Source organism: Protopterus annectens, chromosome 5.part0 (assembly GCF_019279795.1).
Source record: "Protopterus annectens isolate FY-2018-M chromosome 5.part0, PAN1.0, whole genome shotgun sequence".
Taxonomy (NCBI): Eukaryota; Metazoa; Chordata; order Ceratodontiformes; family Protopteridae; genus Protopterus; species Protopterus annectens.
In genome coordinates this window covers 1,689,904,072-1,689,917,337 of record NC_056735.1, presented here as the reverse complement: position 1 = coordinate 1,689,917,337, position 13,266 = coordinate 1,689,904,072, and the positions used below count along the sequence as shown (strand labels likewise).

The following is a 13,266-nucleotide window of genomic DNA, read 5'->3' as shown; positions in this document are numbered from 1 at the left end:
ATATAATGTGCAGAACTAAGATGATAATGGTCCTTAGCTTAAGCTGCAACATTTTTTTTGAGCAAATATGCTTGAAAAAAAATAGGACAAAATAATGAAAGCCACGTAAAATGCTAAGCATCTTGCATCTGCAAAGATATTAGCTTGTTTTTCCTCATTAGCAAATGTTATCAGTGAGAGACAAGACCTCTACAGCTGAAAAGTTAGCCAGGGGAATTCTATGCATACTGTTCTGAGTGAAATTTACAAAGATTCTTCATGCATCTGCTAGTTGTTGGCATTTTATTCTCATTGCTGAATACTTTTACATGGAGGCAAGCATTTTTTAGGTGCAAGCAATAGATTTAAAGGTGCAATGACAAGCAGTTCAGTGAAAAATAAAAGATTGAAATTAAGGAAAATGAATAAGAGATAGTAGCCTCCCCAAAAGCCTTAATATTTTAATGCATTTATTAGAATGGTGCATACTTTAGTTTTATGCTTTTTCTTAGGGCAAAAAGCTAATGTTTTCTGAAAGCATACAAGCTATTTTTCACATACGGGAAGGGGAAAGTGATGAGTAAAAAACAGACGGCAATTGTACTAGTAGGAACACAGGCTGTAACATGGGCTTTAGCATGGGTAACCTTAATTTTAGATTATGATATTCCTATGGGTGAAGCTGCTTATCTGGGGAGACTGTTCCTACCTGGAGTATTAAACTTCATTTGTTGAAAATCTACATAGTTCTGTGCGCTTGTTCTAAGTTAACAGTGGATAGGGTATTCTGAAAATGTACTTAGTTGTTTAACAGTTTTCATTAAAGCAAAAAGTGTTCAGAAATGTGACATAGGTTCACATGGAGATAAGAAACAGCTGTATAAAAGATGAGCCTGCCAAGCATTTTGTGTGTGCAAGTAAGACAAAGTTTGAAACACACATTCAAAAAACTGTCATGTATAATAAGTGGAAACTACAGTTTTTATCATAATGATTACTCTATCCACAGTATCTTGGAATGTAAAAGGTCTTACAGGCATAGACAAAAAGGAAAGAGCATTGAGTTATATTGATAAATGCGGAGTGCAAATAATAATGCTGTAAGAGACACAACTGGAAAAAAATGAGCATGTGAATTTGACAAAGAAGATTTCAGGATGGATATTCAGCAGAATATCAGAGACAGAGGAAAAGGAGATTAATAACACCGATTGCTAGAGGGACTCAAATACTGACAGAAGACGAAAATTATAATAAAGGTAGATTTGTGGCAGTAATTGCTATTGGTAGGGAGGAGGAATACATTAGCATGTATTTACATTCCACCAAAAACTGCTAATATGGAGATTAAGAACATTTGGGGAGAAATAATCAGCTTTCAACAGGGAATATAATTTACAGGCGGGAATTGGAAATTGATTTGCAATAGTCAGGATGTGTCAGGGGGTATATTTAAAGATTTCTAAAGAACTGCATGAAAATATTTGCCAAGGAACATATGAATTTAGTAGGAACTCGGACAGCATTTACATATCCCTCAAGGTACAATAATTGGGCTAGATTGGATAGAAATCATATTTCACACGGACATGTGAATTTAACTGAAAGCTTTCACAAACATCCAATATCTATTTCAGATTATGTCCAGATAAAAACTAAGATAAATGCAGTATAACAAAGTAAAAATTAGATAGTGAAGAATTCTCATGTACATGTAAAAAAGAGGGGAATTTAAGAAATGTGTAGCACAAATTATTCAGCAGTTATTATGGAAGACAAATTACTTCAGAAGGAATAGCTAGCGAGTGGGATAAAATGAAAATGGAGTTTAAAAATAGGGTAGAAATCAAAGAAAGAGATATGGCTAAGAAATAGAATTATTTAGTGGGGCTGACAAAGCTTAAAGTATTGCAGAGTAAGGGGAACATCTCAGAACAGAAGCAACTGCAGAGGGCTAAACAGAAAATAAGGGAGCGTTTAGATAATATGCATGAGTTTAGAAAGATTGCTGTTAAGCAACTACTTTTGATAATTCTAGAGCACAAAAACTTATCATAGCAACTTAGGCAACCAAAATAGAAAGTGTTTTTGCTAAACGTAGGGAGTCTATGAAAAAAAAAAAAATAATGTGAGATCCTGAGGTTATAGAGATACTGCCAAAATTAAAATCTGTATAAAGCAGAGGAATGTGGAAAGCAAGAAAGAGCACAACTGGGAATATATTGTTTAGCCTTTGTTTTATCTTCATTAATTTTGCATCCCAAAAATATTTTATTCCGTCTTTAAATGCTCCTCAAAACCAAATTGCCTTTTTTCTGGATTTATCAAGTACAAACTGATATATAATCTCCAAATAAAGCCAACTTTCTTTGATTACCATATAGATAATATCCTGGAATTTCTGAGTCCCTTACTATTCTTTGCCAATGATTCTAAATATAAAGCAAATAAAGGAGAAAGAGGACACCCCTGCCTGGCTCCCCTGTTTAAACACAACTTATAAGACAGGACCTTTCCACCTTAATTCTTGCATCGGACTCTTCATTATCCTCCTTACTGACCCTATTATTGCAGTAGGAAATGCAAATACTTCCATTGCCCTACTCAGAAAAATCCCAGTTTACTCTGTCAAATGCTTTCCCTGCATGAAGACCCACCAAAGCAGTGGCATTTTGTTTTACATTCTGCTTCCATCTGGATCATCATAGTTCTACTAATGGGGTCAAATGTTTGCCTCCACTCCTCAAAACCACAATGATCCATATTTATCAACGTTGGCAACATCTTTGCCATTCTCTTAAGTTACTACTGACAAACTATAATAATCGTTTAAAACTGGGTCTGACAGGTTTTTACCTTAAAACTGAGCTGTTCTGAGAACAGAACTCTTTTAAGGTATCGATTTCTTTCCCATGCCCTCAAATCTCTTTTAGAGTATATATACTGAGGTACTATCAAATGTTACTCAACAGCCACGTGGCAAAAGCTTTGTACTATTCTTGTATGTACTACATTTAGGCTCTTCGCATTCTTATGGACATATGGCCTGCAATACTGAGCAATATTAAAATAAGATACAAGAGTAAAATCAAGATGGAACAACAGATTTATACATTTGTCCCCACAAGAAACACTAACAGTTTATCCTGTCATATTAGGGGACTGTACAGTTTATGTAGCACCTTCCTCACTTCATAGTCTGCATTTATACATGGTTGGAAAAAGGAGACTCCAAAATCTTGAACTCACCATTCAGAATGCCTGGCTTCTCAGTGATCCTTATCTGTCGTTCTGGCACCACAGGCTCCCCTAAAGCATTTCCAATGTCTGCAGGAAGGCGAGACAAACACCCAATCTCTTCCTGTGTTGACCTAGGAAAATACAGAGGTAGTAGATTCCTGTAGACACCCTGTAATATGTGAATGGAAAACTCTGTTAGCTGTTGGGATAAGGAGCATCTGTTAAAACTAAAGTACCACCTATATAACCTGAAAATGCAATGTTGACAAGTTTCCCAAAACTGTGCTGCAGTAACTAGCTGAATATATCAAAGATGTATTTACAGACTGTGTCATGCAAAAGAAATGTAATTATTTTGCTGATTTCCATGTAATAAAAATTTCCAAAACAAAACAGTATTACAGAAAACAAAATCATTACTTCTAACATCATTCTAACAAACAAATATGTGCTCTAAAAAGATACCACAAAATTATCTTCGGACTATACGTGTGATGGTAATAGCGTGTATTTTTTTTTTGTTGTTTTTGAAGTACTGCTGTGACAGAAATGAGTCTGGGACACTGGTGAAAAGTTTTCCAATTTCTGAGAAGTTGTAATGATGGTCGACATCAAGAGACATATAGTAGTAGTTATATAAAAAATGCAAAGAGAAGAACAGTAGCACTGGAAACAGCTAAAGAAAAACAAAGAGAACAAAGCAAGAATATGAAGTTATTTATACCTCTACATTTTAAAAAAATAATTTTATTATAATAGGATGTTGTCGATAAAGTAACAAACTCAAGGGCAGACACATCTGAAAATGCCTGTCAGGCAATGATGCCCTCCACAGCACATAAGAGGATGAGCCACACACATATGAAATTAGTACAGAAAAAAGTAGGAGAAATATGTAAACTGCAAGCTAGACAATGTGGACAGTAAAGCTGGGAATGAAAGACAGGCTCACACATGCACAACTAGCTGGTCAGGTGATATCCACAGAGCAATTTATGGCAAAATGTACAGATTTATATGACAGCAAGTACCCCCCCCCCCCCCACACACACACACACACACACAATAGTTTCTGGCAATGAACAGTACTCCCATTAGGAACACAACCAAAAGAGGTAAGAGATCTGACAGATTGCAAAAACGGACATTAGCTTTGAGAATCAAGATGGCTTAACAAAATTTCTAGAGGAATTGGAGAAGAAAAAGGACACACTGATGAACATTACACTATACAGTTTAACATTAAACAAGAAAAGAAGCTCGGAAAAAATATGATGGTGTTACAACTGAATTAAAGCACGCTCAGCTTAACACTGTAATGTGAAAGGTAATTTACACAAAATAATGGACAGAACTGAAGCAAGGGCAGAAGGATGGGACTATAAAGTCCTGTTACAAATATGTAAGAAAACAGGATACTAACACACACCAAACACTGTACCCTTTGCATGTAGCAAAAGTGCAGTAAAATCTGAAAGGCAGCTAAGATGTGGCTGCTTACAAGCAATGAATGGCCATACAAGTTTCATTTGTGAAAAACAAATTTGTTCCTAAGAGTGGTGAGTTGGAATATTCACTCAGGTATTGTGAAAGAAGATGCACAAAATGTTATGCAACTTATTACTGGCCAGATTGTTTACAAGGCAGATGACAAATTGTAATACTAGAAGAACTAATGCTGAAGGCAGACATAATGTTAGCAATACAATGATGAACAGAAAACAACAAAATAACTGAGAACAGACAGAAGAAAAATAGAAGGTGAGGATGTATTAAGTGATTCATACACAAGATATTCAAAGAGTTAACAGCAGACTACAGAAAAAAGTGATAGAGAAAAAAAGTGAGCTATGTTAAGATATTTCAGAAAAGCTGATTACAAAAAACAGAAGAGCAGGAAACAAGCTGAAAAAGCAGAAGCATTTACAAAGAGGGCATACAAGGCAGTCAAGAAAGACAAGCTGGGTCTATTAATCTGGTAAATGCTGTAGCATCTACCAGCATTGTGTAGTATTAAGAATAGTTTTTGAAGCCAACCTCTCAGTTTTTCAATGCAGGTTTATTTACAAGTGAACAAGAAAAAAATTTTTTTTTTCAAAGTTTACTTCAACAAAACAGTCTTTCAGGTTCATTCTGAAAGGTCAGTTCAACAAATTCGGTATTCCAGAATATACACTGTTTTCAAAAAAGCTGGTCAGTAAATAAAGCTACTTGCCGAAAATATCAGTCTTTCATGTTGCCTCATCATTTTCTCTTGACAGAGCAATAGCTGCTGATCCCTTTCAGCTTGCAGTGACACCTTTCTAAATGCCCTCTTTCTACACATATAGCTCCTGTGTCCCTATTAGATCGACGAAAACTCAAAATCTCCAAAGGCTTAGAAGTTGAAAATGCCATTCTTCGTAATCGATATTGTGAGATCGCAGTACAGTGAAGATCGGAAAATTTGCCCTTTCCTCACTGTAGTGTGATCTCGGAGTTGGAATATAACAGTGATTTCGATTTCCTGCATTTCCGCTCATATGAGCGTTTGAGAATTTGAAGTCTCGTCTATATAATATAGACCCTAGCTCCCTGGAGACTCCTCTAAAGATTGCTCTCTAGACCAAGATAACAGGAATCTGATCTCCTCCAAAGGCAGCTACCATAACATATCCAAAACAGGTCCTTGCTTATCTATTAGTTACCTTGATGAGCCTAACTCTGGTTTGCTTGCTTGTTCCACATTTTTCAAAAATGCTGATGTTCTGTTCAATGACCCAAACCTTCTCCATTTACTCCTGTAAAGTTTCCTAGTAAAAGGTTTAAAATGATTCTGTTACGGCAGCTAAGTATATGTGGGAAAAGACAAAACAGAAAATAATGCAGCCATTAAAAATAGGAATATGGATAGAAGAATACAAGCAATGAACATATTTTAGTATTTTTACTCTTATATGCATGTCAAACATATTTTTATCAACTGGAGAAGCTGTGAATGACAAAGTGTTGAAGGAATTTATCTGAGAGGGGAAGATGGCAAGAGTTAAACCAGGCAAGTTTATTCGCCCCATAGAACACAGTGATTTAGGGTTACCTGGTTTGAGGGGGTATTTTAAACACTACACAGTTAATTCTCATACACAACTCAAGCAGGAGGTTATAAATCAAATTGCAAAAGGGTGATGGTTGGTGAAACGGGGAGGAGAGTTTAGAGATAAAGTGAGTAGGAAACTGGATGCAAATCCATAAGGAGAATAGCAATAACCAAAGAAGGACATCAGTATGTCTCTTGCAGATATAATTTTATACCTCGATCAGATAATTTTTCCTCGGGTAGATAACAGGCATGATGGGAAAGAAGAGGTAACTGGAAAAAAAAACTTAGAAAATGACTCGAGTTGTGACACAGTAAGACCTTAGTTTAATGCTACTGGAAGACAAATTATTACTAGAAGACGGAAATGAAAATCTAAACTGCAGCTGAAGTATTGAATGCTGTAAATGAGGTAAAAGAATTGCAAATGAAATCTTTAGAAAAAGGAAGGAGCAAAGTACATATAAATAAATGGAATTTGTGGGAGCTATACATGCAGAACAATGCTCAGGAGGAGGAATGAGGTTTAAGAGATGGCAAGAACAGGGCAATTTATGTAATGCTGAAGTGAATGATAATTGTTAAAATGTATCCTGCATGCAAGAGCAATAGGTATCACTATGGTTCATACATGTCAACTGTTCAGATTTCTGCAGATTGTCATGAATAATCTCCTCATACTTTTGTTCTGTTCCTCATAAAATTTGTGGTTTTCTAGCAAATCACTGAGGACTGAAGTCTTTAAAATAATGACACCCATTTGACTTGTAGACTTTATATACTTCAGAAAATGCATGCTAATATAAACTATGTTACTCTTATCAACTTTCCAAGTTTGTAAGTGCAATTTTTAACATCTGTTCCTATTTTTGAGCCTTTGTACCCCCATTATTTTAAGCTCTGTCCAGATTTCTTGAACTTAGAGGTTAAGAGGTGTTCTATGGTTTGCCTTCTTTTCTACTGATGTATGTGCATCTACGTCACTGTTGCCATTGTGATTTAATAAAGCAGTTTGTAAAAAAAAATAGTAACAGCTTCAATGAATATTGCATTTAAGTACTGCCAGAAAGTATTCTAATCACCAAGCACAAGATTGGAAAGAAATAAGTTTTAGCTACAGGTGTGCCTGCAAGGTGGGGTATATAAAATAGGCAACAGGGGGCTGGAATTTACTTGAAGACCTTAGGAAAAACAGCTGTATTGGGAGCAAATAACTCAGGAAGGAAAGGTAACAGAAGAAGTTTAAGCTAAGCAAGAGCTTGGACTATAGGTTAAAGATTGCCCTCCTTATCAAAGACAGACTATAAATAAATAGGGACAGGGGAGAGCTAAGTGAAAGATCTGTTGTGGTAGAACCTTTACAGTTAGGTCAAGAACGAAGAGGCTGTTCAAAAAAGCTAACTGCTATGGCATATACAATGCTGCATAAACATTTTACAAATCGGATGATGTTAGAAAAGCTTAGGAAAGGAGACTAGAAAGAAATAATGGGAAGAAATATTTAGGGTTCCAAAGTATGCAACACAGTGCAGATGGTTAGGACCTTTGCAGTCAAGTGTTTGCATAGGTATTTTCATACCTCAAGTGGACTTCAGAGGATTTTTCCACAAACAGATATCAAATTGCAAATCAAGCAGCCTAACTTCACAGGCAAGATGATAGCATTACACTCATTAGACCTCATTTTAAAACCTCCACAGGTAAGACAGAGCTTTCTCTAGGCTACCACCAGTAATTTGGAATCTGAAGAAGTGAGGCAGCAAGAGACAATTCAATTATTTAGAAACAAACTAAAAGAGCAACTGTTTAATGACATGAAATGCTCCTGTTTCTATAGAGTGAGCTGCAAACACTAGCAAAGCATTTTTCTTAAAGAGATATACTTAACAAATGATTACTCGTTAAATGCCTACCTTAATGTCTCTAGCATTTATAATTATAAATAACAAATATACTGTTGCTACTTTGTTACTGTACTGTGTACAACACTGTGTATTCTTCAGTCCATGTCTTTTATTCTTCAGTCTATGTTTAATTTTCTGTTTCTGTCTTGCACTGTGGTGCCCAAGCCATGGCTGAAAATTATCTGTCAATGAGTTCACTTACCCAGTTAAAAAAATGAAACAATTACAAATAAAAACAAACAAAAAGTGCTGGACATATGATATGGAAGGCAGAGGAATCTGGGGACATGTTTTTACATACATTCATATATTTCAAGATGGGCATTAATGCCCTTCTAGCCTGCCAATATACCAAAACACTTGTACCCATATTAAATGTCTAGGCTGTTCTTAAAAACATCTACAGTAGTACTTGCTTTAATGTAATCTGGTAGTTCATGCATCAGTTTCTGTCTCAGAGAACCAATTAGTACACTTCCCATTACTACAGAATCTTCTACATGGGTTGTCTGATGATTCTCTACTACTTTTTGTTAACCTCAAACATTCCCAGAAGTAGTCGTCTCTAAATGCCCTATATACCTGAATAAGATCTCATCTTAGCTATCTACAAGAGACACTGTACAAGTTCTGATATTTTAGTCTTTCATAACTTAAATTTTCATATTCATGGATGCCCTTGGTATATTTCCGCTGTACTCTTTCCAGTTTATTCATGCTTGTTTTCTTATAAAGTTTCCATAATGTTATTCCATACTCAAGTTTGGGTCTAATGTAACTAATAAACAATGACCATCATTTCTGCATAAAAAATATTTATATAGTCTGAGAAATCAATCTATAGTTCTATAACTATCATTAACAAATTGGCTGATATGATTAGAAAACCCAAAGCTAGATCTACCCATATACCCAGGTCCTTAAATGAATCTATAGTTTAAATCACTGTGTGCTGTATTAAATATTCTCCTTTCAATTTATGTCTCTCAAATATTATATGCTTAGTTTTTGATGCATAACATTCTCGTGCCCAAATGGTCAATTTACTCAAGTTCTTTTGCAGACATGCCTTATCTGTAACACATGTAATTTGTAATCATTTACCCAATTTTAGCTCATCTGCATAAAGACTGCAGAACACTTCAGATGAAAAAGTTAGGTCTGAAAGATACAATATAAACAAGGGCGGGCCTAGGACAGAAACTAATTTAATTTTGACATTAATGCCATTCAGCTACATTTTTCCCATTAAAAAGTTATGCATTAGGCTGAAAGAAAGAAAAGAATCTGGGATAAAAGTAAAGAAAACTAAAGGGAGAAGGTGGATGTGACTTAAGAGGCTATAGGCCGGGGGGTCGGATTTGAGTGATGAGTCTACACACAGCTGATAGACTTCCTAACATACATCTTAAAATTGTAACACCTGTTTGATAATAAAGCCCAAATTTTCCAAAATGTGGCTAGGCTAATCAGACAGCAGAAGGCAGATAGGATGTCAGGAAAATTATGAAATCCTGTTACAGGTAAAATAACTACAGATCCAGATAAAATCCTGAGAATCTTTAAAACATACTATGGGGAGTTACAAGGGGAAAAATAATGCAACTCTTCACAACAAATTGCTCGGGGTGACTTTGAGGGCATTACACCTGAATTGTTTCAGCACAGTGGAGAAGTCAGAGCTGGAAAAGGAAACTGGACAAAGTATAATTTCATCAGTACTAATGCATCATGCTACAGGGAAGGCTCCAAGGGAAGATGGCATACCTACTGAAATTTAAAAGTTAGGAGGAGACATTCAGAGAGGTTTTGGAACATTTATTTAATCATATTTTAAAGTTTGGCAAAAAAAAATCAGATTCATGGGAAGAGAGACACTGGTGATGGCAACAAGATTGAGAAGGACACTACTGACCATGGCTTCTAGAGGTCTATTTCTATCCAGAACCATGGCTATAATCAGTTTATGTCCCTTAAAGCTAAATGGTAATTAAGTTGCTTCTGAGATTAATTAATAGTCAATGTGGGTCAGCATACTAACCTTAACCTTATTCCTGCCCCAAACCTCAAGCCCTACCCATTTTATAGAAACGCTTTCCTAACATTACCACTAAACAAAATGAAACACAGAATACACACAATATTAAAGATGAACAACAGTGAATCTATCCCTTTACTCTAACCTTAACCCACAAACACATATACATCAACTGCTGTAATACTATCTTCACAACCAACACTTTTTGATTCAAATTTATTTTTCTGCACATTCATACTTACTTCAAGACATATGTGATTCACACAAGTAAGCATTCACTCATTTATGCATTTCCTCTTTTTTACCAACAAAACATTTCAATCAAATGAGTATTCAAACTTCCTAGATACAACCCTATGTGCATACATAATATAGATTATTATGGCTTACTGATCATAACCAACTTATTACATGCTTGACACACTGATGTCACTGAAATGTGAATCTTGGCATTCGTGTCAAGGATATAGAACAATGGTTAGGATCAGTGAGACCTGTCCATAATTTGTTGTAGTGAATGGAGCTGTATCTGCTTCATGTACAACTAGTCAGTGAAAAAAGCGCAGATCAGTGAAGTGCTTTAACAGTTTTCAAAAACTTTGAAAGCCAGTAAAACAAACATTTTGCACTGTCAGGCAACAGGAAGAAATATAGTATCCTTTGAAGAATGAATGCCTTTAAAAGCAGTTATAAAAACAAAAAAAAAGTGTTACAACAAATTGTCTAATTGTGGCAGAGCGAAGTGTCTAACAGCTTTTAAAGCTGTTTTACCTTCTCCTACAGTTCTGTGGGACCAGCATTGTCTGCTTTTAAGCTGTAGCATGAGATCCAACACTGCTTAACAGCACCTATATGTTTAACAAGCCTTTTCCCCATTCTTTGGAGTGTAATTGAGGCGCTCCGTGCACTATGTAGACATTTGTTAATTTTTTTAAATTTAATATTTCAGTAATCATTTAAGCAGACTGGACCTTGGATACCTTTCAGTCATATCCTGAGCACTGTAGCAAATTGTCAAGTGAAATTAGTCATTTAGATGGCACGGATTTTACAGAAAGTATCACAGGTGAAACAAGGTAACGCAGACCTTAAAACATATATTCAAACAAGAAGGCACAAACAGCATCACTAAACTTAGTAAAATAAAACTTAGCACCATTAAATACAGCAACATAAAACACCATTAAGAACAGCTCTGTGTGTGTGTGTGTGTGTGTGTGTGTGTGTGTGTGTGTGTGTGTGTGTGTGTGTGTGTGTGTATATATATATATATATATATATATATATATATATATATATATCTGTACACATATAACGTATACATTACATACATATACACACATACTCTTCACATATATTATACTCGTATGTGTTTGTATTTATTACACACAGACATGCACGCACACACACGCACACAGACAGACACAGACACGTAAAAAGACAAGGAACAAAAACAAGAATTTTACTTTTCTCTGCTTTTCTAAACACTCCCAATTTTTAAAAATGTTTGTGTTTATGCTGAAAATAAATTTAAAAAAAGATGGAAAAATATATATATCTTGTGAAACAACCTACTATCACACCAGAGGAAGTATACATATCATGATGGCAAAAGGTACCTCTTCAAGATCTGAGACTGCAAACACCACAAAGTCAAATGTTTCTCCATGAGTCTCCAAGAATCGTCTCACAGTTCCTGTGGGGGAGAAACAGGATTACCACATTATATTTACAATTTAAAGCAATCACTGGTTTAAATATTAAGAACAATTTAGACATTTATTATGGGAATGACTGTTAAGGTACACTGGCAGACTAGAAGAGCATTATTGGCCATGCCTAGAATATCTGTGTGTGTATGTATGTACTTAAAAGCTTACTCCTGAAATGAAATAAATTATTTCAACAAGGTCAAGGAAAGAAAAAAAAAACAACAACTATAGTTTAAAAAAAAAAATAAATAAAAACAGCACAGCACTTTTTTTTCAAAAATTAAAATAAATCACTATTTTATAGTAGTTGGTACATGAAACACTAAAAATCTAAGTTAAAAGCTGCTGTTACAAGGTAGAATGCACTACAATAAACAAGGGACTGGAGTGTAAAACAAACTATGAGTTTACTTTCATATAATGCAGTGCTGCAGATAGGCATAACATGGAAGTAACTAAAGCAGTCTGAGAATAACGTTTTTAGAATCTGGCCCAAACTGCAAGAGTCTCAATGTGCATTTGCAAGCTAATATTGTCAGTACTCAGTTTCTCATATATACTACATAAGCTACAGTAATTTCTCTTCAACTACCCCACAAGAAAAATATAAACCTAAGAAACAATACCAAATGTTAATTAAAATGATCATTACAAGACAGAAGTCACTAACATTTACAATTAATTACCATTAAATACAAAGTGCAAATGCTCTGTTATTAATTCATCCTTTCACGATAATGCACTGCAACACAGCACTGTGCTCTGCTACAAAGGACCGAAGTACAAGCCTTGAATGGGGTGGTCACATCTGAATGCTTTGGTTATACTCTATATTTTTTTAGTCTAGCAAGTTGAAAGATTTCATACAGTTATAAGGCTTATTTATTTGACATCTCTGATGTCATGGATATTTGACCTACAAGAAACAAGAAAAACACTGGCCTTAAGCCAAGACTAAAGTAACACTTGCTACGTAACAGAAAGCTTAAGCAGTGCGATTTTCTATTTGATTTCATATCAATGACTCAGACTGCTTTTGGGTTCTACATACTTCAGAGCAAAATTAAGCAATATACACCAGTGATTTGAATTTGGACTGCAAAGCAGAATAAACAGTCTCACCTGAGACTGTTATGACTGTGAAGAGTGCTAGGATTAGCGCACTTACCTGCTAAACATATATGAATATCTCCAATACTGCTAGTTAATGTAAGCTGGACATATTACACATATTTCTATTTGAGACTTAACATAGACAGTGTATTCATGGGCCTGTGTGTTTTATTTATTTGCAAAATTTGCACTAAATTTGATTTT

At 35.2% G+C, this 13,266-nt stretch overlaps 1 protein-coding gene across 1 annotated transcript in view; it reads right to left on the bottom strand.

The window, feature by feature from the left end:
• The window catches only part of GDAP2 (ganglioside induced differentiation associated protein 2), an 835,060-nt gene that overhangs the window by 424,985 nt on the left and 396,809 nt on the right, over positions 1 to 13,266 (bottom strand). Inside the window, exons 6-7 of the mRNA XM_044071479.1 lie at positions 11,857 to 11,933; positions 3,229 to 3,388 (exon numbers count right to left, since the gene is read on the bottom strand). Coding sequence (XP_043927414.1) covers positions 3,229 to 3,388; positions 11,857 to 11,933 — 237 coding nt within the window. The remainder of the gene's footprint in view (positions 1 to 3,228; positions 3,389 to 11,856; positions 11,934 to 13,266) is intronic.